This window comes from Erythrolamprus reginae, chromosome 9 (assembly GCF_031021105.1).
Source record: "Erythrolamprus reginae isolate rEryReg1 chromosome 9, rEryReg1.hap1, whole genome shotgun sequence".
Lineage (NCBI taxonomy): Eukaryota > Metazoa > Chordata > Lepidosauria > Squamata > Dipsadidae > Erythrolamprus > Erythrolamprus reginae.
In genome coordinates this window covers 26,994,263-27,020,180 of record NC_091958.1, presented here as the reverse complement: position 1 = coordinate 27,020,180, position 25,918 = coordinate 26,994,263, and the positions used below count along the sequence as shown (strand labels likewise).

At 41.2% G+C, this 25,918-nt stretch overlaps 1 protein-coding gene across 1 annotated transcript; it reads left to right on the top strand.

Moving 5' to 3' along the window:
- Positions 1 to 577: 577 nt before the first annotated feature.
- On the top strand, positions 578 to 25,489 carry LSM14A (LSM14A mRNA processing body assembly factor). Its single transcript, XM_070760666.1, has 10 exons — positions 578 to 1,195; positions 10,640 to 10,803; positions 13,451 to 13,583; positions 13,961 to 14,080; positions 16,625 to 16,795; positions 18,476 to 18,541; positions 19,721 to 19,897; positions 20,947 to 21,109; positions 22,148 to 22,388; positions 23,657 to 25,489. Exons 1-10 carry the CDS (start codon positions 1,075 to 1,077, stop codon positions 23,678 to 23,680), a joined length of 1,380 nt encoding a protein of 459 aa, XP_070616767.1. The 5' UTR covers positions 578 to 1,074; the 3' UTR covers positions 23,681 to 25,489.
- Positions 25,490 to 25,918: the final 429 nt, after the last annotated feature.

Genomic DNA, 25,918 nt, shown 5'->3' with positions numbered 1-25,918 from the left:
CCAGCCGCCCAGAGGCAGATCAAAACCTCCCGGGCAGTGACGAGGTAACAGTCAACAGTCGACAGTCCTGCCTGAATCCCCCCCTTGAGCTTCTCCCACTTTACGACTTGGCCTTCCTCGATGATGGCCCTCCTGAGGGAAAATCCCCCTGCAGATAGTGTGGCCTTCTCTTCACCTGGCTTCTCAGTTCCTTAGAACAGGGAGTAGGCCAAGTTGGCTCTTCTATGACTTGTGGACTTCAACACCCAGAATTCCTGAGCCAATCATGGTAGTTCAGGGATTCTGCGAATTGAAGTCCACATGTCATAGAAGACCTAACTTTGCCTACCCTGGTCTAGTCGTTTTAGCAGGCGGTGCATAATCTTCAAGAACTAAACTGCCTAGGCCAGGGGTCAGCAGAGGCTGCCCTACCCGCGAAGCCCGGGACAGAGATGCTCTTTCTGGCCGATTACTGCGATCAAGCAGCTGGCCCCGAGACCTTGGCAACTTTAAGACTTGTGGACTTCAACGCCAAGAATTCCTTAGCCAATCATGGTAGCTCAGGAATTCTGGGAGTTGAAGTCCACATATCATAGAAGAGCCAACTTGGCCTACCCGAGTCCCAGAACAAGGTCCGGCGTTCCCGTGAAATTGAGGTGGCCGCCAGGCGGGAAGGACCCTTCAGAGGACGAGCGGGAGCAGAGGCTGCCTTACCCGCGAAGCCCGGCACAGAGATGCTTTCTGGCCGAGTACTGCGACCAAGCAGCCGGCCCCGAGAGCGAGATAAAGACTGCCGTGCCGGCGGGGAGGCAGACCACGGCTTCTCGGGCAATCTCCGCGCCCCCGGCTTTGGGGCAAGCTATCCGAACCAGGCTGAACTACAACACCCAACGTTCGTAGCGACGGCCTCCCCGCCATCTCCGTTTCCTTCGCCCTTTCTCGCGAGAGGTGGCTCCCTCTTTCCCGGCATCCATTTCGTGGCGCTGGTTGAAGGCGGCGGCCGCCATATTGGGAGCTTCGGGGCGGCTGTAGCCCGGAGGCCGCTGGCGCGGGAAGGAAGCAGAATCGGCGGCGGCGGGCGAGGTCGGCGGCGCCATGAGTGGGGGCACGCCGTACATCGGCAGCAAGATCAGCCTTATCTCCAAGGCCGAGATCCGCTACGAGGGCATCCTCTACACCATCGACACCGAGAACTCGACCGTGGCCCTGGCCAAGGGTGAGGCGCGCAGCAGACTCCCTTCGCCGAGCGCCGGCCTGGAGTATCGGGGGTGTGTGTGTGGAAGCAGGGGCCGCGTCCCGCCGCCAGCGAGAGAAGCCGGGGACCGCGAAGGCCTCGTTTCCTTCACGGGGATCCCTCCCTCCCTCTGCCCCCGTTCTCCTGGGCGGCCTTCCCGCGTTGGCCTCGGGCGGCCGGCTAATCGAGCGCCCGATTGCTGGCTTTGCATCTGGAGAGAAAAATGACAAACGGGCTCTGGCCGCTTCAAATGGTTCCTTGGCCCAATTTTGTGATTGACGCGACGATCGCCGCCCCACCCGCCTTTGCAACGTTGAATGAAAATATCCTGCTCAAAAAAATAAAGGGAACCCTCAGAGAAGACATCCTAGATCTGAAGGAACGAAATATTCTCACTGAATATTTCATTTGCACAACTATTCCCATTTGCACAACAGCATGTGAAATTGACTGTCAATCAGTGTTGCTTCCTAAGAGGACAGTTTGATTTCACAGAAGTTTGATTTACTTGGAGTTATATTGTGTTGTTTAAGTGTTCCCTTTATTTTTTGAGCAGTTGTAGTTTTTGAGTGGTTCAAAACCTTTTTTTATTTTAAGAGCATTGTAAGGAGTATTTTGAGCGTTACTTGTTTTCAAATGTTTTTTTTCCTATTTTTTAACGCCTTTCCTGGGTCGGTTCAGTACTTGGTCTTGTTTCTGCTTCCGCCTGCACATTATTGTTTGTTGAGTTTCATCTCTTTTTGTCTTTCTTTAAAAAGAAAGAATACCCGCTAATTAAGTCTTTAGATAGTCTTAGGGTGGATAGGATAACAAAGATCCTAATCTTTTTAGGTAAATATTTCTGTTCTGCTTTTCATTCCTCCCTGTTTTTGCCATATGGAATATTTAGTGTCACATTTTAGAATATAATTCTTTATTGGTCAAGTGTGATTGGACACACAAGGAATTTGTCTTTAGTGCAGATACTTTATTTATTTATTTATTTATTTATTATTTGGATTTGTATGCCGCCCCTCTCCGAAGACTCCGAAGACTTATGTACTTTCAATGTACATAAAAGAAAAGGATACATTTGTCAAAAATCGTGAGGTAAAAAACCACTTCACAATTGTCATAGGGATCAAACAAGCAATGAGGAAACAATATTAATAAAAATCTTTAGGATACAAGCAACAAATTATAGCCATACAGTCATAAGTGGGAGGAAATGGGTGATAGGGATGATGGGGTAAAACTAGTAGCAATAGTAGTGCAGACTTAGTAAATAGTTTGACAGTTTTTGGAAATAGTAAATAGTTTTTGGAAATAATTCATTGGGAGGACATACGCTACACATTTCGGAAGTCTTTTCAGCCCTCCAACATCTTCAGGTAGACATTCCCGTATTACTATCTGAAGTTGGACATGTAAATTGGGATCTTAGCTATACCTGAAGATGCTGTGGGACTCTTGCTGGAGGTTGTGATGTGAGTTGTAGTTCAAAGTACAAGAAGTATTACTTTTGAATTTGGGGTTGGTATAGAGTAGACACTGAGATAGACATAGAAAACTGCAGACTGATCTAAAAAAGAGAACTTATGTCACTTCCCCAGGAAGCATAAATGAAGACAAAATTTGATTGCAGGCAAAATATCTTGACTAATTAAGCAAACTCTGCTTACTCAAATTATAGGAACTACAGTGCAATGACTGACTGAATTTTGTAAAGAGAGACCTGATGTTTAAACTGCTTCTGCAGGCAGAAGGTACAAAAGATAGCCCAGCCCCCCAAAAAGCGAGCCAGATATAGTCTGATTGACAGTATAACAGCTTTCATAGTAGCTCACATTTTCTAATTGTTATGACTCTTTTCTAAATATACTGAAAAGTTCGGGTTTTCTCAGTACAGAATTTCTGTACAGTGGTACCTCTACCTGAGAACGCCTCTACTTAAGAACTTTTCTAGATAAGAACTGGGTGTTCAAGATTATTTTGCCTCTTCTCAAGAACCATTTTCTACTTAAGAACCCGAGCCCTGAAAAATTTCCCAGGAAATTTGAGAGTGGCAGGAAGGCCTGGACAGAGTCCCTCTTTTTTTTTTAAGTCTTAAAGTTTTGGATTTTTTTGATTCCCCTCACCTCACCTTCTTCCTTTGGCAGCGACTGTCTTCCTCTTCTTCTTCCTCCTCCTCCCACCCAAATTCCGAGATTTTATTTCTTTCCTAATGGGTTTGCATGCATTATTTGCTTTTACATTGATTCCTATGGGAAAAATTGCTTCTACTTACCAACTTTCCTACTTAAGAATCTGGTCATGGAACAAATTAAGTTCTTAAGTAGACAGGTACCACTGTATTTGGCTGGCTATCTTGGTTGTAAGACATTTTAAAGTCTGGTCAGTATTTTAAAATGCTGTTAGCTTTTCATTGTGGAAGCATGTATAATATTCCAATATCAATTGCTCAGATTGCATTGGTTGATAAGTTAATAACAGGATTGCTATTGGCTTCCCCATTGATTTTGCTTGCCAAAAGGTTGTAAAAGATGATCAGAGAGCCTTGGCACACAGCCACAGTCATAAGTATGAACCAGTTGCCAAGCACCTGAATTTTGATCACTTAATCAAGGGGCTGCTACGAAGGTTGTAAGTGTGGGAAATGATCATTGGTCACCTTTGCCAGTGCTGCTGTAACTGTGAACGGTCATTTAAATGAATTGTTGTAAATTGAGGATTACCTGTAATTGCCAGTTGTCAAGCCCCTGAGTTTTGGTCATGTCATCAGCCATAAATGTGAAAACTCTCAGAAGTCATTTTGGGGGGGGTGGTCGGGGGGGGTGTCCATCACTACAAACCTGACCAGGGGGCGCCCTAATCACCTCTTGTCCTGCAACACGCTCTACATGGGGCTGGTGAAAAATGCAGGTACATCCGTATTACTCCATCTCTATGCGAGCTGCATTGGTTGCTAGTTGTTCTCCAGGTACAATTCAAGGTATTGGTTATTACCTTTAATTAAAGCCCTAAATGGCTCAGGGGCAGACTATTTACAGGACCACCTCCTCCTTCCTCCCTCATTGCAGCCAGTAAGGGCCCACAGAGTCGGCCTTCTCCAGGTCCCGTCTGCCAAGCAATGTTGGTTGGCAGGACCTCGGGGAAGAGCCTTCTCTGTGGCGGCTCTGACTCTAAGGAATCCACTGCCCCCAGAGATTCGCATCATCTCTTCCTTACCGGTTTTCCAGAAAGCTGCTAAAACCTGGCTTTTCCAGCAGGCCTGGAATTAAGATTGAATGTTAGGATGTATAGTTTTTTATGATATATGTAATTTTAGTAATTTTTTTACCCGTTATTAGCCTCTCAGAGTCCGTTTCGGAGTGAGCGGCATATAAATGCAACAAACAAATAAATAATTAAACAAACAAACAAACAAACCATACTAGACAAATGTTTGTGAGTCGAGGATTACTTGTACCACAGTCACAACATCCCCATGGCCACAGGATTGCCACTTGGAACCTCCACAGTTGGTTTCCAGCAAAGGAACTCAATGGGGAAGCCTGCAGGAAGTCCCAGAATTGTAAACTATTGTGATCAGTGATCTGGGGTGATTTCCTGAACAACAGCGGCAGCAGGAACTGATGAACTACCATTGTAAGGGGGACGTGGTAACATGATTGTTCACTTTATGCCCCTGTCACTTAGCCACAGAGTTGCCAGTCCTGATTGTTGTTGGTGAGGCTTACCTGCCCATCTGAAGATCCTGCTTGTGAGTTCTGGGCGAAACAGTCCAGTAATGCTGGATCTGTAAAAGTAGAAGTGCCTCATGTCGTGGATGGTTGTGTATAGACTGGGACAAGGCTATGTTGGAATAGTCACCTCAGTATGTCTGGGATTTGGAAAAAGGTGTTATGTTTGTTTAAATGGTTACCACCACCATCCCCTTCTGTCCTAGCTAAAATCCCTCTCACCTGTGATTACTGTAAGCTTAGTTTGCTGTCTTTACTTTGTTGTTTTTCCTTTCTCTTTTCTTTCTTACTGCCACTTGTTTAAAATGTTTTTATTGTTAGGGAAGGAACCCTTTTTTTTGCACTTTGATGTTGAACCATAGAAACATAGAAGATTGACGGCAGAAAAAGACCTGGTCCATCTAGTCTGTCCTTATACTATTTCCTGTATTTTATCTTAGGATGGATATATTATTATGCTAGGCATCTTTAAATTCAGTTACTGTGGATTTACCAACCACATCTGCTGGAAGTTTGTTCCAAGCATCTATTACTTTTTCAGTCAAATATTTTCTCACGTTGCTTCTGATCTTTCCCCCAACTAAGCTCAGATTGTGCTCCCTTGTTCTTGTGTTCACTTTCCTACTAAAAACACTTCCCTCCTGAACCTTATTTAACTCTTTAACATATTTAAATGTTTCAATCATTCACTTCTGTCCTCCAGGCTATACAGATTGAGTTCATGAAGTCTTTCCTGATAAGTTTTATGCTTAAGACCTTCCACCATTTTTGTAGTCCGTCTTTGGACCCGTTCAATTTGATCAATATCTTTTTGTAGGTGAGGTCTCCAGAACTGAACCCAGTATTCCAAATGTGGAATACTAATGGGGAGACAAAACCGAGGGCAGGTATTTTCCACCCCTCTGCTCTCGAGACACCCACCTCACTTTCTCCTTTGCCTTTCAAGATAGACAAAGATTACCATTGGGTTGCCCCAAGAATGGAAATGTAGTTTGAAGGCTGAAAAATTATGAGAAAAGGAGAGGATAAAACAGAATCAAGGGGAAAAAAAGGGATGGAAGGATGGATATGGCATCTTGGTGATATGAATCTCAAATGACCCAAATGTGAAGACACCTTTTCTGAATCTTATTTAACCCTTTAATATATTTAAATGTTTCGATCATGTTCCCCCTTTCCCTTCTGTCCTCCAGACTATACAGATTGAGTTCATTAAGTCTTTCCTGATACGTTTTATGCTTAAGACCTTCCACCATTTTTGTAGCCTGTCTTTGGACCCCTTCAATTTTGTCAATACAGTAGTCCCTCGCTATACCGCGCTTCACCTACTGCGGCTTCACTTCATTGCGGGTTTCTGAGGAAGTCGATCGGCAGATTTAAACAGCCCGCCGAACTCGATCGGCAGGTTTTTTTTTAAAAAAAATAATCTAAAATTGTAAATACTGTATTTAAATACTGTATCTAAAATAAATACTGTGTGGGAAGGGTTTATAAACACTTAAAACAATGAAAACTTACCAAACAATTACAATATAAATACTTAAATAAGTACTATCAGTCGATAAATTCCCCATCGCGGATTTCACCTATCGCGGCCAGGTCTGGAACGTAACACCAGCGATAGGTGAGGGACTACTGTATCTTTTTGTAGGTGAGGTCTCCAGAACTGAACACAGTATTCCAAATGGGATGTGACCTTTAAGCCAGTCACATGACCTTTAAGCCACCCCACCACATGACCATCAAGTCACTTCCCCTGGTCACATGGCTGGCAAGCCACACCCACAAAACAAGCCATGGCCAGTGTGGTAGTAAAAATATTTGCAGCCCTTCACTGGGCCAGCAGTTACTTTATTAAGGACCCTGGATTCTTCCCCAGATACATCTCCAGATGTCAGCTCAGAGGAGAATGAATGAGTTAACAACAACAACAACAACAATAATAATTTGTATGCCGCCCCTCTCTGAGGAGTTCCAGGAACGTATGGTGCAGAGTTGGTCCGTGGCTCCACGCAGGCATCTGAGAGGGATTGGGCTGAAGCCCAGCTGCAGCACGACAGCCTGGAGGCTTCGGGTGGGGAAAGGCTGCAGCTGCTGAGCGATGAGGAAGAGGAACTGCCTTCTGCAGCTGATCCAAGAACACGCAGGGCAGAGAAGGTCTTCTAGATTACTTGCAAGGAGAAAACCTGGCCCTTCTTGAGGGATGCACCAGAATCTGGCTTTTCAGCACAACTGACAGATGGCAGCCATGCCTGGAATGACGTGTTCATTTCCTAGCTGTGGGTTTTCTGGTCATTGTGATTACTGCCTTGCTTTGGATTGACACCACGCCTTGACTTGGATCATGCCGTGTAAACCCTCTTGTGTTGTATATTTAATTTTGCCTCTTTATTTTGGTTGGGACGCTTTCAGGTGCCTTGTGAACTCCTTGGCCATTGCTCCATGGACTAGCATTGATCTGCTTGTGGCTGGGCTGAATTGGGACACTTCTGTGTTTTTGGTGAAGGGAGTTGCGGGGACCCCACTAAACCGCAGTTGTGTGTGAGAGAGAGTGGGACAGCACACGACCAGGCATGGCATACTTGGTCATCAGTGGGAGCAGGAAAATGGGGAAGGGCAGCAGAGGCTTCAGAGTTCAGGGAGCTAAAAGTGTATAGTAGGTGGGGGAGATAAGTAGATGGTGTCAGAAATAAGTTTATTTCTTGAAGTAATATTACAATGCAAGAAAATGGTTTGTAATCATAGGAAATGCTGATGTAAGCCATAATCAGTACGTAATCATGTGTTTGGTAATTGTGCTGCAGCCTGATTGGCTGTAACCTATATAAGGAGTAATACCCTTGCATGGGTGTGGTTTGTTAGAGTGGTTTGTAGTGAGTGGTTTGTTATAGTGTTGGTGCTGGGTGGTTTGTGAGTTGGTGGTTTAGTGCTTAATGGTTTGTGGGTGGATGTAATAGTAGTGTATGATAGTATTGTAATAGTTTATTTAGAGAAACATTTTGCTAAGAAGAAAAGTAAAATACATTTTTACCAGAAAGCCTGCTGCAGTGTTTTTCATAGAAGACTTCAACAGATAGGAGGAGTTGTGGCCCTTGGTGTGTGTGGATGGGCTCTCAAGCATCCAAATTTTGATCACTTGACCATGGGATGCTGTGACATCTGTAACTTCAGAGACTGGTCATGTTCCTTTTTTTCAACGATGTTATAACCCGACTACCTGTAACCTTTGGTGAAGAGCAGTTGCCACAGCATATGGGTAGTCCTCAAGTTATGATCATTATGTTTTTTTAGCCATTTAGTTGTGTCCATCTGCAGAATTTTTAACAAGATGTGGACTTCTAAGTGTTCATCTACTGAAGTACAGAGCTAAAGCCATGTGCTTAGTTTGTGAAATACGGGTCTCTTTGTTTAAGGATTACAATTTGAATCCCTACTATGTGACTAAACACACAGAGAAGTAGAACAGCTGGACTCATGCAGAGTGGGCACCAGCATCTAATGCTTTGCTATCTAACTTGGAAAATGAACAAGGACTTTTTTTTGCCAGGCTTCACACATCCAGGGGTGGACCAATCAAGAACAGTTTTGTAGTATCACACAAAATCACCAAAAAATGTAAGCCATTTTTTAATGGAGAATTTACCAAAGAGTGTTTGGTGGACTCTACAGTGCCACTGTGTCCCAGACAAAAAAAGGCATTTGAGAATGTGCCCCTCTCCAAATGAACCGTAACTAAAAAGATTAAGGGCATTGCAGGAAACCTGGAGTTTCAGCTGCCAAACGAAGCAGACAATTTTGACTTTTTCTCCTTGGCTTTGGATGAGAGCCTGGACAGGACATAGGCTACTACAGAGCTGCCAGAGCCTGACTCGGCTGAGCATCTTCTGCCCCATGGGGCGTTTATTTACATTTGATTCCTAATTTCCAATTGACCTCACACAGACCAGACAGGAAAAGGGCTGGATGTGGCCTGGGGGACTATACAATGGCCGGATCGTGAGTTTCTTTCAAGTCAAATGGAGACCGACAATCTTACCCATTTGCCAATGCTAAAGGAAGCCCTGCTATCTGCTGATCAAACTCTACAGATACTCATCCATGTTATTAAGTGCACTGTGTGGTGACATTCCAAGGCAATTTAAAGACCTCAGAATAGTTGATAATGAAATGCATTTGATTTTTTTCCTCCCTTAACCTGCAATGTGGATAATACACCCAGCGATGTTCAGCTTAAATTCATTGACCTGCTGTTTGACAGACTACTGGCAGAGCACTGCTGGGTTTTTACTTTTCTCTCAAAGAGGAGAACTTTCCACACATGAGGAAGCTTTCTCAGAAGATGTTAAATCTCTTTGGATCTACAAATGTGAAGAAACATTCTCAGTAATAAAGTTCAACAAATCCAGATACAGATCTTCTCTTGCTGATTGATGGTCACTTGTCACCTGTCCTTTGCATATCAACCTCAGACATTCAGCCAGATTTCAGTGCCCTTGTTCCACCTCTATTATATCTGCTATTTATTTTAAAATTTAAAAGGACAGGGTAAAAATATTGACATTTTAGAATAATATATATCCAAGTGAAAGGGCAGATAGCTTGCTAGTTCCCTTTTTTTTAGCCTTGAAATATATTTTAGACAGGCTCTGCTCTTATTTCGAGCTGCTATTACTGAAAATATTTAGTATTCTGAATTGCTTTCAGTTATTTCTTTCTTTGAAGCTGTTCTTAATTTTCTCTTTAGGGTATTACTGTTTCAGTAAGAATATATTTAGTTTTCTGGTAGAATCTCCAGCTAGACTGGAGGGAGATGTTAAGAGGAGTTCAAGCTTAGAGTCCTTGTGCTGCAGAAATCAGCCCAAGCCTGACTTCCAGAATCAAAAACCTTACATATTTGGCCTTTCCACAGGGAATGCAGTCAGTCTGGTGAGATTCTTATAACTTAGGTGACTAACGATAAAGCTGAATGGTTCTGATTGCTCGTGTCTGATGGACCCTTGGTAGCTTAGCATGATACGACAGATTTTTGTAGATTCATCACTGAGCAGTATGCAAATGCTGAAATAAATGTTTCAGATTGATATTCTTCCATTTAGCTCTCCTGTATTTTTGAGAAATCATGCTAATTTGAAAATATTGGCATACTAGACCAAATGTATGAGTAATATTGCTCTAGGATTGCTTAGAGCAGGTATGTCCAACCTATACCCCACTGCATGCACCTTTAACATTAATATATGATTTATGTACATTAATTATTGTCCAAGACGGTTCTTCTTCACTCGGTGCAGTTGGACACTCGTGACTAAGAGCAGGGATGTCAAATTCAGGCCCGGGGCCCAGATCAGGCCCTCAGGGTACTTAGATCTGGCCTGCAGGGCTGCCTTGGAAACAGTGAAAGACTGGCCCACAATACTTCTGCCAGCAAATACGGGCTCCCAAGCTCCATTTTCGGTCTCCTGCAACCCTCTGCTGGTGAAAAAGGTCCTTGGGAGGGCTGCAAACTGTGTGTGGGTACCCCGACAAGTAATGTTGAGTTGGCCACACCCAACCTGGTCACATCCCCCCCCCCCCGGTGAAAAACCCTAATGCAGCCCTCAATGAAATTGAGTTTGACACCCTTGGCTTAGAGCAAATACTTAAATGATTCAAATTCTGGAATTGTTTACTTGTGACATTGATATAAAATTGTTTTGTTCTGCAGTTTGTTCATTTGGAACAGAAGACAGACCAACTGATCGGCCTATACCACCTCGTGATGAAGTATTCGAATACATTATATTCCGCGGAAGTGATATTAAGGATTTAACTGTTTGTGAACCTCCTAAGCCACAGTGTTCTCTTCCCCAAGATCCAGCAATTGTTCAGGTATCAATCACACTATAACTCTGAGTTTTTTGAGAGTCAGGTCTAATTGTAAAGAGTGTGTGTTTGTATGTTTTAAAGTGCATTGAATGTTACTACAGTATACATAAATATTTGCTGAATATTTCCCTGAATTTGAGAAAAGAAAAATACCCACTACCTTTGCATAATGGATTTTTCACTTCCCCAACAATGGAACTATAGATACTTGAGGCAAAGTGAAAGGCATTTGTTGAGGGAATGGGTAACTACATATATATTTATATATATATAGGGTACAGAAATAAACGATATACAGTGGTACCTCAAGATACGAACCCCTCATCTTACGAACAACTCGAGATACGAACCCGGGGTTCAGAAAAAATTTGCCTCTTCTTACGAACTTTTTTCGTGTTACGAACGCCAAACCCGAACTTCCATGTTCGGCGTTCGGGAGGCTGCTGGGAAGCCCCCGGCTGTTTTAAAAGGTGACAGCCGGGCGGCGGGGCTTCCCAGCAGCCTCCGAACGCCGAACCCGGAAGTTCGGGTTTGGCGTTCGTAACACGAAAAAAGTTCGTAAGAAGAGGCAAATTTTTTCTGAACCTTTTGGAGGCTGCTGGGAAGCCGCGCGGCTGTTTTAAAAAGTGACAGCCGGGTTGGGGGGCTTCCCAGAAGCCTCCCGAACCCCGAACTTTTGCCAAACTTCTGGGTTCGGGGTTCGGGAGGTTGCTGGGAAGCCCCCCAGCCCGGCTATCACCTTTTAAAACAGCCGCGCGGCTTCCCATCAGCCTCCGAACGCCGAACACGGAAGTTCGGGTTTGGCGTTCGGCTTCGGGAAACTGCTGGGAAGCCGCGCGGCTGTTTTAAAAGGTGACAGCCGGGCTGGGGGGCTTCCCAGCAACCTCCCGAACCCGGAAGTTCAGCAAAAGTTCGGGGTTTGGGAGGCTTCTGGGAAGCCCCCCAGCCCAGCTGTGACCTTTTAAAACAGCCGGGCAGCTTCCCAGCAGCCTCCCGAAGCCGAACGCCAAACCCGAACTTCCGAGTTCGGCGTTCGGAGGCTGCAGGGAAGCCCCACCGCCCGGCTGTCACCTTTTAAAACAGCCTGGGGGCTTCTCGGCGGCCTCCTGAACGCCGAACCCGGAAGTTCAGTTTGGCGTTTGGCGTTCGGGAGGTTGCTGAGAAGCCCCCAGGCTGTTTTAAAAGGTGACAGCCGGGTGGTAGCAGTTTTTTTGCGGGGTTTTTTTTTTGGTTGCACGGATTAATTGACTTTACATTGTTTCCTATGGGAAACAATGTTTCGTCTTACGAACCTTTCGTCTTACGAACCTTTCGTCTTACGAACCTCCCCCTGGAACCAATTAGGTTCGTAAGACGAGGTATGACTGTATATGCTTTATATGTGTGAAGCAATGAATAAAACATAACATTGGTGTGCAATCAAGGTTTTTGTTCTGTTAGACGTGAAAAAAGACAGAAATTCTTGCAGTGTATTACATCTTCCTCTTTTTTGCCTTTGGGGGTTTGTATCTTTAACACTCACAGCTTTAATAAGGGACTTCAGAGGACCCTTCTATTGTTTGGTTGCTGAAAAGGCTAGTTTTTGTACATCAAAGAAAGTGGCTTTGGCTCAAGGGAAAAATGTGATTTCCTAAACTTCAAAAAGAGACACAGATGCCATGCTGAAATGCTAATCATCTCTAATTTATTAAATGGCTAATAATAAAGCTTAAATTTCATATAACAATTACCAACAGGATATTATGAATCTTAAATAATAATAGTACTATTAATAAAATAATGATCAAGGCAAATATCTAATATATAGTCTTTGAGTTATAGCTGGTCATTTATAACTATTTGCAGTCACAACAGCTTTGGAATGGGTGCTGTGAGGCCCTTCTGAGCACTGTAAAACATGGATGCATTCCAGGTGTTTGGCAGCTTGTTCATATTTATGTCCAGTTGCCAAGTGCCTTGCAATCAGGTGATCGCCATTCAGAATTTTCTCTACCAGTTTCCCCCAAACGTCATTGGGAAGCCAGCAGGGAAGGTTGCAACTGGAGAGGATAGTTGAAAGTTTCTTCCTCCAGCACTTTGAGGTATTTCCCCTTCCCTCTGGGCAGAGGGGGAAAATCCTCCTGCACATTAGAGGAGTGGACCTCCAATCAGGTGAAAAAACTAAAAAGCACCATGGTTCAGAGCCTTTGAACACTGTTTTCCCAGAACTCCACAAGGGAAAATGCTAGCAAATGCCTTAGCAAGTGTTTATAAATCAACAAGACATACAAATGATGCAAATGTGAAAAAAAGGTAATTTGACATGCATGTTCCTGCTAGAATAACAAAACATAGAATAAGAGGCAGTGGCCAATACAACTTAAGAGTTTTAGTAGACATAGCCTCATATTCAGGTTGAAGTCATTGTTATTCCATTCTTAGTTACCTTAATTAATGACTGATGAGTTGATAAAAATCAAAATTAAGTATGTCTACAATGTGGAAAATGATTTTTTATGAATGGACAATTGAATTTCTTGCACGCCAAGAAAGACTTAAAAGAAGAGTCTCTTTTGGTCATTGTTCATTTCTAGAAAACAGCACAAAATCTCTTTTGGAGCTCTATTTTACGCTGCCTTGATGAGTCTCTTCCAAATATTGTTTTCTTCAGTCTTCTCTAGGATCATCTTCTACTTCTTCATTCCAGTCTGTGGGTTCTTATGGCCCTTTCGGCAGAATGCCGGCCTACAGTCAGTTTAGTCCAAGCCCGTTAGTGAGTCAGCAGTTCGGGGCTGTTGGTGTTGGTAAGCTGCATTGTTTTTTTTCTTCAACAAGAAAAAGATATACTTGCACTGTAGAGCAGAGATCTCCTGCCACGGCAACCTTAAGACTTGTAGACTTTAATTCCCAGAATTCCTCAGCCAGTGAAACTTCACTGGCTGGGGAATTCTGGGAGTTGAAGGCTGCAAGTCTTAAAGTTGACAAGGTTGGAGACTCTGCAATTGAGTATGGGCAAACAGGGATGCCTTTAGCTGCTTCCTTTTGGATAAGTTCAGCTTCTGAATGGCCTTCAAGGGCAATCCCATATAGAGCCACACATAGCCGACACCCAAGGTATTTGAGTGACTTGATCTATTGAAAAAAATAATGGTAAAAATAACGTTCTTTTATCTTGATGCAGGAAATTCATTAACATCGTTTGGAACAGAAACTCCAGCGAGTACTAGTTTGTCCCAAAACAGTGCAATTGGTTCCACTTTTACCACAGATGCAAGATCACTAAAAACACAGCTCTCTCAAGGTAGACAATTAATCCTTTCTTGGTCCTTATAATTGTAATGTATTCATTCATGTATTTCACAACGTAATAAGAGTTCTATAAATCAGGGGTCTCCAACTTTGGCAACTTTAAGACTTATTGACTTCAACTCTCAGAATTCTTCAAGTAAGCGAAGCTGGCTGAGGAACTCTGGGAGTTGAAGTCCATAAATTTTAAAGTTGCCAAGTTTGGAGACCCCTGCTATAAATTTCTCCAAACAGTAATGATAGCACAACACAACATTTTTATATACTCTGCCCTGTTTTTCCATATTGGATATTAAAACCTTGTGCTGAAGTTCCTTGAATGTTGGGTCACACTAGATCTTAGTGAGGATATAATTTCTAAAATCCTTATTTAAGAGAAGTAGTAGTACTAGTCAGCAGCTATAAATGCAAACAAACATATCATAGAACAGGGGTGTCAAACTCAATTTCACTGAGGGCTGTATCAGGGTTGTGTTGGACGTTGGGGCGTGGCAAGCTCGATATCACTTTTGTTGGCGCCTGCGGTGGCCAGAGTACTCTGCCAATGAAAATGAGCTTCCAGGCTCCAGGACAGCCCTGCAGGCCAGATAGAAGCATGCCTGGGCTGGATCTGAGTTTGACACTCCTGTCATAGAAGGAACCTAGATTCTCATGCCCTCATATGTTTTTGGCTGGATATACTGATAGTTCTTGACTTACAGCTGTTTGTTTAATGACCATTCAAAGTTACAACAGCTCTGGAAAATGTGGATTACGATGGTTTTTCACAGTAGATTACTGCAGCATCTCCGTGATCTCATGTTTAAAATTCAGACCCTTTGCACCTGGCACGTATATACTTGGGCAGGGGGGTTGGACTAGATGACCTACAAGGTCCCTTCAAACTCTTGTTGATCTGTATCAGAGGTAGGCTGCTAAGGTGGAACGGTGACATGTGCTCGCTCCTGTGGCTCTGAATGCTAGTGGAGTCCAGCGCTATTATGCTACTGCACCTAGGCAGGTAGTGAAATCCTGCATGGACACACAGATGCACCTGTGGCCCACGCCCAGGTGCAGCAGCAGAATTGTGCTGGACTCCGCTAGCACTCAGAGCCACGAGGGCAAGCACACATCACCGTTCCACCTTAGCAGCCCACCTCTGATCTGTATGTATGACAGCTGCAGTGTGTCAGAATTATGTGATTACTGTTTACAACCTTCTGATAAGCAAAGTCAATGGGGAAACTGGGTTCACTTAACAGTTGTGTTAATAACTTAACAACTGCCACATTTCATTTAACAACTGTGGTAAGAAAGGTGGTAAAATGGGAGAAAATTCACTTAATACCTGTTTGGCTTAGCAACAAAAAAAAATTTGGGCTCAATTGAGTCAAGGACGGCCTATATAACCTGTTTCTTGCTTCATTATTGAAAGCTTTATCTCATTGCAAATGATTAAATCTTTCCATCAGACAACAGTGGTACAAAAGCTGTGATAAATTGAACTCTATGAATGGGATATTCTGAGTGGTGTCGCTGTTGAAAAATTCTTTCCTCGAGAATTCTGTATCATGAACTACTGTACTACATTCTTTGGTATAAGGAAAATATTCATTTTATTCTGTGGCTTTCAAGTACAATTGTATTGGGTTGGTTTTATTCTACAATTACATATTATTTTGTCTGTTCTGTAGTGGTACTCAAAGCATCTCAAATTTAATGTATTTCAAAAATAAATGTCTTTTCTCAAAATTCAAAACAGTCGGTCCAGCCTAACCAGAATTGCTCCCGTTCTCTTTTATGATTCCAAAAATATTTTGAACTCAAAACAAGATATTTCAAACTTAAGAATTTGAAATATTGCTTGTTTCCTTTGCTAATATATCTACTGGTAGCTTTGTTATTTGAATAGGTTCATAACCTATTTCGGAGACATGTCAGAACATACATTTCACTTGAGAGAAAAAACTTTCTGAAAATGTATTACTTTTTAGGATTTTCAGTGATCTGATTAATGCCATGTTATAACATTAACACAATAAGTAAACATAATTGAAAGGTATTTTATTGTGCCTTTTCCCAATAAACTGAGAGTTAATTCTGTGCAATGAGGATGCACACTGTTTTTCCAACCAGATAACAAGTCTTCTAGAACTTAAGAGAGCAATTTCCTTCTTGCTAAATCTCTTTTTAAGCCGTTGTCTTAAGAAAATGACTATAAAACATTAATGCCATGTCTTGAACAGATTTAAATAAGTGATACAATTATCCACCCCACCTAAGTCTGGCAAATCCAGTATTACCGGATCCTTTCCTTCTTAAAAGAGAGAGGAGAAAAATGTATGGGAAGATAATTAGTGACTGAAATATAAAGATTTACAGCAAGATGATGGGGGCATATTTTCATCTAATTTCACAGATAAATTCTGTCTGATAAAGTTATGACATAGTAGTCATATCTACTATGTAGTTAGTAAATAATACAAGTGGATTAGTATATTTTCAAGGAATTCTTAAAGGAGGGACCTAAGCTAATACTGTATTCCTGCTTCTGTTTCAGCTCGCTCCACCCCACCTCCCTTAGATCACTTGAGAAAGAGTCCAACCCTGGAACAAGCAGCGCAAACGGCCCATTTACCTGCCTCAGTCCCAGTCGGGAGAAGTTCTATTTCAAACCGACCCCTTGGGTCCCTCAACCAAAAAACATTAGATCACCAGGATCACAGGAGAGGTAGGATATTACTCTAGTATGATAATGCTGCAACATTGTGTATGGTGGGGTGTTTTAGACATTTTGGTCTTTTTATTAGTCTTTTGAAAATCCATGTAATTGAATCTTGATTTGTCTCATGGGCTAAAGTGGAATAGAGATGATCTGCCTGCAGAAATGAAACCAGGAATATCTTGATTCCTCCCAAGCCCCACATGAGACAAAGCCTGTCATGTCTCTCTTCTCAGGAGCTAAGAGCGCAACATCTCTCACCTGCCCCCATGGCACTGGCTTCCCACCCTGACCTTCCCAGCACCTTTCTTTCTCCCTTTTTAGAAACGACTGCTATACCAATGCAATCCATCCCACCAACCTTGACTTTTCTACTGCCAACATACAGGTAGTACTTACGTAAAGACAGTAATTGGGGCCAGAATAATCATCACTAAGCAATGGAGTTCACTGGAGCATGCCACTTAGCGATGACAATCAGCAGGCCTCAGTCACTGTCACTAAGCAAGGCCCTTACATGATCCCAGCTTCCCCATTGACATTACTTGTGGGAAACCAGCAGGGAAGGCTACACATCATAGTGAATGGGTGGATGGAATTCAAATCACAGTGAATGGATGGAATCCAGGCTAATTGCTGAGCACTGAACCACGTTAATAAAAACCACAGGGCCTCTGTGATGGGCATTGTTAGAATGGCTAGGTAATATAATAACCCTTCAACAAACTAAGCAGAGTAACTGTAGCAATGTGGGCTAGTCAGTCAATGAATTAGATTTAGTACAAAATAGAACAATTTATTTATTTATTCATTCATTTATTCATTCAATTTTTTTTATGCTGCCCTTCTCCTTAGACTCAGGGCGACTTACAACATGTTAGCAATAGCACTTCATATTGCCCCCACAATCCGGGTCCTCATTTTACCCACCTCGGAAGGATGGAAGGCTGAGTCAACCTTGAGCCAGTGATGAGATTTGAACCGCTGACCTACAGATCTACAGTCAGCTTCACTGGCCTGCAGTACAGCACTCTACCTGCTACGCCACTCCGTCTCTTATTATACAATAATATACAATATTATTATATACCAATAGGCAAATAAACAATAGTTACACAGTCCAATATCATACACATAGAATCATAATAATGGTTTACAAACCAGGTTATCACACACAGCAAAATATACACACAGCAAATATAAAATCTCTCTAGTATAAACTCCCCCAAGAGGAACATTGTTGGCTCCCTCTTATGGCCAACCAGCAAATGACTCTTAAAGGTACAGTGTTAGACTTATATTGTTAGCTTCTGTATTGCAACACCCAACATACAGTATACTAACAGCCATAATCTTGAGGATCATTCCTAAGTACCACTCATTCAGCACCATCACAAGTTCAATTGGCCACGGAGCAAATGTTTGTTTAATGAGGACCACTTGCACTTTATGCAGAGACCAAAGCATCCCCTAACCCTGTTGGTTTTGTTCAGGTCTTGTTTCTGATAGGTCCCATTTGAAATGTGCACAGAAAATCTTGTACACCTGCATTTGAAGCGGTGAACAAGTCGGCTTTCTCACAAACCCCTACTCCACTTGCTATCAGTTCTGTGTTTTTGTGCTAAACAGAGTTATTAATCTATTTATTGTATTTATTATAAGTATTGCTTGCATTTCCTCTATTTCTAGTTGAAGCGCAGAAAGTGACAAGATGTGAAGCAGAACATCTAAGAAATGAAAACAGGCGACAAATAGGTAAACTGAAACCACTTTTGAAAATAAAATATTCTGCCATAGGGTGGGCTAAACTATTCATTTATTTCATTTATATGCCGCCCACTCCTACAGGACTCAGAGCAGCTCACAACAATGAAACGATACACTTAAAAAGTCAAATTCAACATTAAAACATTAAAAAAAACAATCCCTAGTATAATCCCCTATAACTATAAAAAAAACCCTAATAATTAATACTAATAAAAAACCCAAATCCCAAACCGAACAGTTATACCATCACACATACCAGTCAAAAAAGTGTATTGGCTGGGAGTAGGCTGTAAATTCTCATGCCCCCCAGGCCTATCAGCAGAGCCAGGTCTTCCAGACTTTTTGGAAGGCCAGTAGGGTACGGGCGGTATATATGTTGGGGGGTAGTTGGTTCCAAAGAGCCAGGTCCGCCACAAAGAAGGCTCTCCCCCGTGGGCCCACCAACCGACATTGCTTAGTCAATGGGACCCGGAGAAGGCCAACTTTGGGGGATCTAATTGGTCTCTGGTTGGCATGTTGCAATACTACAATGCCATCAAAGTTCTACAAAGGGCTGATACTACAAGAATACCCCCCTCTCATTTTCTGCTTCCTTTGGACATGAGAACAACTGGATAGAACATCTTGCATTATATCCCTGAATAAAGAGAAGGTAACTTGTTTCAGCCAGTGCTGATTGGAAGAAACCAGGACCAGAGTGGATCTCAGTTCTGATCCACAAACAGCTAGCTCCTCATTCAGACAATACAAGGATGTTGTTTGTCAAAGAGAAAATGCAACTTCTTTCCCCTCCTGAGAGAGGGGGTGGGAGCAGGGCTTGCTTTCTAAAGATATTTCGTATGTTATTCATCACTGAAGACTTTTAAGTTTGTGTCTTACCCAAAATGCAAATATTTTTGATCCTGGAATGATTTGAGTAGAACAATCTTCAATCATATGGAAGGCATTAATTCAGGATTTCTGTGACATTTTAAGCTAATTAATCCAAATAAAACATTCGGTATATCTTCAATAAACTGATCTTATCTGGTGACATCAGATATAAGTTAGCATTGGCAAACAACCTGTTGGTCAAGGTTGAATGTCATTTAGGATATTGTTAACCAAAACCTGAAAATCTCTGGTGCCTTTAGACCCCGTTTTTTCCTGTTGTTCTTGTTGTTACAGTTCCAGGTGCACCTTCACGGAGGAGCCGGGGAGGTCATCGGGGAGGCAGAGGAAGGTTTGGTGTTAGGCGGGATGTTCCCATGAAGTTTGAGAAGGATTTTGACTTTGAAAGTGCAAATGCACAGTTTAATAAAGATGAAATAGATCGTGAATTTCATAATAAGCTAAAACTGAAAGGTAAGTGGCGAACAGAGCCATTTTAAAATTTATTTTTATGAGCCTTGCTGACTTTGGAGTTATGTGTTATGGGTGTTTTTGTGAAAGAGAGGTTTTATTTAGACATATTCAAAGTTTGACTTTTCTCTTACATAATTTTCCTTTTCCCTCAAGTAATTTGCAAAGTTGTCTTATATCCTAAAATAAATAAATTTGTTTGTTTGTTTGTTTGTTTGATTGATTGATTGATTGATTGATTGCTATGCCGCCCTTCTCGAGGCAACTCAGGGTGGCCTATAACATTATAAATGCAACAATATATATAAAGAAATCTAAATTATTTTAAAAAGAATTATACAAAATTACTAAATGTGTTAGAAAACCCTATATACAGACATACATATTCATCCAATTCAATCATTCATAATATCGGCCAGAGAAAATCTCATCACTCACGGCCCCCATGGTGGGTCCTCAGAGCTTTACTAAAGACCAGGAGGGAGGGGGCGGTACGTATCTCCGGAGGGAGTTCATTCCAGAGGGCTCTTCCCCTAGGCCCCACCAGCCGACATTATCTGACTGACGGGATCTGGAGAAGGCCAATTCTGTGTGACCTAACCGGCTGCTGGGATGCAACTGCACCAGACTTAAGTACCCTAATAGTCTGAATTAATAGAATGTAATTATTTCAGTTCATACCAGTCATGCTTAGAATAGATTGAAAGCCATCATGACTTCAAGTGTTTTGATTCTAAATGTAACTAAATCGGGATCTAGCCAACTGTCCTGGTGTAACTTTAGTTTCTGTTGCTTACAGGAATATGATAAAGTGTAGTAAAAGAGTACAAAAAGAAACAGAAAAAAAAATAAAAGCGCCAACTTGTGTTTCTTCCCAGTTTTGGGGTTTCTTTCCCCTATGTGACAATGTTGTTTGCTGTCATTGAACTGTTCTGCTCCAAAAGCAGAAGCACCCAAGAAGATCAGGCAGTGATAGTGAATTTAAATAGTTATTATTTTCCCAGAATGGTCCTTGAGGATGTTTTTTTACTTTTACCCTCTTGATTTTCTAGAGGATAAGCCTGAAAAACCTGTGAACGGGGAAGATAAAGGTGACTCAGGTGTTGACACTCAAAACAGTGAAGGCAATGCCGATGAGGAGGATCCACTTGGCCCCAATTGCTACTATGACAAAACCAAGTCTTTCTTTGATAACATTTCCTGTGATGACAACAGGTACCAAGTTTTTCAGAGCAAGCTACACATGGCATTCCTTTGACACTAACAGGTAGCATGTCTGAGCCAGAATTTTGAATGTGAATAAAGAATTGAAGTTTCTTTTTCACATTGAGCAGAATGAAGGCAGTAAATGAACTGGGCTAGTCCATCGTGTAGATGGGTGCAACTTTTGACTGCAGTGTCTGCAATTAAAAATGCTTTCTATCTTACAAGAATACTAGTAGCTTGTTTCTATAGGTATAATCTTTCTTCTGTACTCAGGCATGGCACAGTTCATTCTACTCTGCTCATTTTGCTGCAGGACATATGAACCATAGATGGGGATTTCTGAATGTCAGGCTTTTTCTGATTTGAGCAGTTAGGAAAGAAAGACCCTTGTCTCCATTTTTGAAGTGAACGGTTTACTTTTACTAAAGTCAAGTGATTACAACATAAGTAAAGCTGGATTTGAATATTTCTATACAAAACCAGCGTTTTTCCTTCTTCCCTGGTTCTCTCCATTGAATGTCAGTGTCCAATGCTATTTGACGCCTCTTTGGTGGAGTTTCACAGTCCATTCTCATGTCTCTCATGGATGCCAGCAAAGCTGAAGATGGCAGGCCTGGCAATGAGATTCAGACTTCTGCTAAAATCAGGCGGGTTTTCTCAAAATTGAAGGCTGAGGCAGTGGACAAGGTTGTTTCATCATTTTTCTCTTGCAAAAAGGTGCGCCCTATTTTTTTAAAACATTTGAGAGACTTCTAAGCACTAGATCAGTTTATCAACAGTTTAATGAATCCCTTCTGATCTCAGTTCTCTCCCAAGTGGAACTTAATGAAGGTGTTGGCATTTCTAAATCCACTTGTCTCTTCCTTTGGGTTTCTACTACTAAAGGTTTGAGAAAGGCATTTCATAATACGCTGCAATAGGGTTTTTACTTTTCATTTTGCTAACTAACCCTAGTATTTCTAGTGGTCATTTACTGGAAGTATGTTTTTAGGAAGAAATCGGTCATAACTTGAAGCAACAGCAACGTGTCACTTCTGTATCTTTCAGAGACCGAAGACCAAACTGGGCAGAGGAAAGAAGACTAAATGCAGAGACATTTGGAATTCCAATGCGTTCTAACCGTGGTCGGGGGGGATACAGAGGCAGAGGGGGAAGTGGAGGAGCTGGTGGCTTCCGGCCAGGTAGAGGGCGTGCAAACACAAGAGGACCCTTCAATGCTCCTCGGGGTTTTCGTGGTGGATATAGAGGTGGCCGTGGTGGCAGGGAGTTCGCGGATTTTGAATATAGGGTAAGGCAGTTACCAATATTATTACTAATCTATAAATTACTAATTATAGTGCTATTTACAGAACTAAAATAATTTAGATCAGAGGTGTCCAACCTTGACAACCTGAAGACTTGTGGACTTCAACTCCCAGAATTCCTCATTAGTTTTGCTGGCTGAGGAATTCTGGATCTGAAGTCCACATGTCTTAAAGTTGCCAAGGTTGGACACCCCTGGTTTAGATAATCCACTCACTTTTTACTTTAAAAAATAGTTTATTGAATATTAAAGTAAAAAAGGGGGGGAAGGGGGGAAAAGGGAATGAGGATATACAATTAAAAAAAGTCATAAATTTTACATAGTTTGAAGCATATCAAAAAATCAAAGAAAAACAATTGTATTTCTTTAAACAATACATATAATGTGAAGCAAATAAAGAAAGTAATGGAAGTAATAAAGAGAGAATGAGTTTGTTAGAAGAGAAAATGTAGGGAGGAGATGAGGAAGAGGAAAAGAGATGTCTGCTACATGGCAGACATTTCAGAAGTAAACAACTTTATAATTTGATTATGTTTTGGGGGTATATGGTAAAAGGTAATAGATCAGTTGCAAAATTGTAATAGTAAATTTTAATCTTGTGTACAGATATATGTGTTTTTGTGATGTAAAGTATGTTAAAAAGTAATGTTGTAAAGGTCACTTTTTACTTTAATTGTGGTACCATTATTTCAGCACATCTTTTTTACAAATATGATCTCATTTAGTACAAAGAAACAGAAAACAAAACCTGAAATGGTTCTATGAATCTTCCTGCCAGTTTTTCCTTTCCTTTTCTGCCCCTGCCTTGTTCAATTAATTAAGCAGCACATTAAATGAGCTACAAATTCATGGTGTAGTTTCATTTTCATCAAGTCAGACCACATCTCTGTCTAACAACATTAGCCATACGCCCCAGCAATAACCAGAAACTTTCCATCTCCACCAGGCATTGGGACTTTTTACAGTGCTAAAGAAAGAGGCATGGCTTTTTTTTTTTCTTAAGAGCCTAAATTGTTCCATTCCATTCATATTTTGATGTACGGTACGTATTATTGTAGCAGTTTATGTTATATCACACATAACTGGCAGGATCTAGTAGATGTAATGAAACTCATTCATTTTGAAAATTTGATGACATGTTTATTATCAAATTTGTATGGCTGCCCATCTTTCAAAATGTTTTATGATCTTGATCAAAATGACTTTATACCAGCTTGAACCAAAAGTAATGTTAATTTTGTATTGCTTTTTAGAAAGACAACAAAGTTGCAGCGTAATCTACAAAGAATTTGAAAGCAGGTGGACTTGCCGATCTTCATGGTACCGAGAAGGTGTTGGGTTTTGCAAAGAATTATGTTCATTTGCTGTTAAAACGTCACCAGCACTAGCGTTTGTTTTTAATTTCAAAAGAGCAGTAACTTTTTTTGAAAATATGGCCATCTTCAAAAATAAGAATTTTAAATATATTTGAGATAGAAAACTTAAATAATTTCTTACACATAGTTAAAAGTATAAAGCAGTACTTCAGTGGAGTTTTAGGTTTTTTTTAATTGCAGAAAGGGTTTTTTCTGAATTAAAATTGTATTTTATAATTGCTGCAGGCCATAAAGACAATTGTATGCAGAAGGCCGTCAGTACTGTGAGTGTGTTGATCCAGTGAAGGTTGTATTTGAAATCCTATAATCGCTTTTCAGATAGTTGTAATTTTTGTCAAATAGAATGCTGGGCAGTAAAAAAAATTGGTTTGTCAGTAAAAAAAGTATAAACATGGAAAATGCTGTTTCTTAGGCAAAGGAAGCTTTTTATAGTTGTATAATTCCATGATTATCCCATTGCCAAAGAAACACTAGGGATTTTGTATAGCTGTATAAAAAGCAATTAATTTTTTAAGAATAAACATTTTTAAGTCTACAAAACTGCCGTGTTGAAATGCTAAACAAATGTTTGGAGGGTTTCTTTCTAGCTTTTCAGCTTTAAATTTGTTTGGTTTTATATCTTGACTACCAATAAATATTTGAAATGTTCTTCCATTATTCAGAAGGATTAAAATATTTCTCTTGCAAGTAATCCATTTTCTAGTTTTTGGTCTTGCTGTAGGATTGGACCACACTAAGGGACTATTTAGATAAAGATAAAACTTTAACACTTTATGCACAGTTTGCAGGTAATGTTATGATAGTAAGTGAAAAAAGAGCCAGTCATTGACTTCTTGTTCCCACTGATGTGCCTGGAATAAAAATGAAATGTCTCCATATGCTGATTCTTAAAATGTTGTTTTGTATTGTTGGCATACTTAAGAATGATTGCTTAGTGTCTGCGATTGCCAGAGTTTTGATGGACTGTATCTTGGAGACATTGATTGTTCATTTTTACCCCAGTATCACTAGAGTGATTTTGCTTGGAGTAACTGAGGTTAATTCTGAATAACTAGTTATGACTTCTTTTGCTATTAAGTTATAATTAGATACAGATCTTTAATAATTTGTATTTTTATGTATATCTGAAAGCCTCAAGAATAAAGGGATCCAAAGATTAAAATATTTTATCTAATTTGCTGAATTTTTGTTCATTTTCCTTCGTGTTCAGTAGTGATAAAATGTGGATAAATGCACTGTTAGCAAATGGGAATACTAAAGTGATAGAACCATAATTTTATATTTTTTGTATAGCACTATAAGGAAGTATTTTGTAATTCATTTCCATATGAGGTCAAGTATTTGGCAACTGTAGAATTAGATACGATTGTTTAGTAATATTCTGCATGTTAACGCCTTTTTGGAATCCACAAATCATGATACTGAACAGTTTGGAGGGGGCTTTTTAGACAAAAGGCAAGTGCTGTATTGTTGCAATAACTATGTATATTGTATAAGGTGTCCCAAACTTATTTAAACCAGTTAAACTGTAAATACCAATGAGATATTATGAAAGTATGATTTGGTTTCAACTTACCCATCAGTTATTTGAGTTTACTAATTGGGGTGTACTGTACCCCAATGAACAGCAGCATGACGTCCCTTCAGTGTATCTTGCTACGGAAAAGCGGGCCTTCTTTTAAGCCAGAATAAAACCATTCAATAAGAAAAGTAATCTTTGTGACATTTCTTTACAGCTCAATCATATTTCAGACATAAAGATATTTGGGCCGCTTCTCTTGGCTCACTTGTTTTAAGACCAGGATAAACACAGATGATGTGAGGAAAAGCAACATTCCATAGGTGAGCTGCTAAGGTGGCACGGTGACATGTACTTGCCCCCATGGCTCTGAGTGCTAGCGGAGTCCAGCGCAATAATGCTACTGCACCTGGACAGGTCGCAAAATTGTGCGCAGACATGCCCCTGCGTGTCCATGCGTGATTTCACTACCTGCCCAGGTGCAGTAGCATAATTGCGCTGAACTCCATGGTTAGAGCGCTGAAACATGGGTGCACCTGTGTGTCCGCGTGTGATCTTGCTACTGCCCTAATTGGTGGCCTCCAATTATTAAATGATCTTGCTCCCTGCCCAGGTGCAGT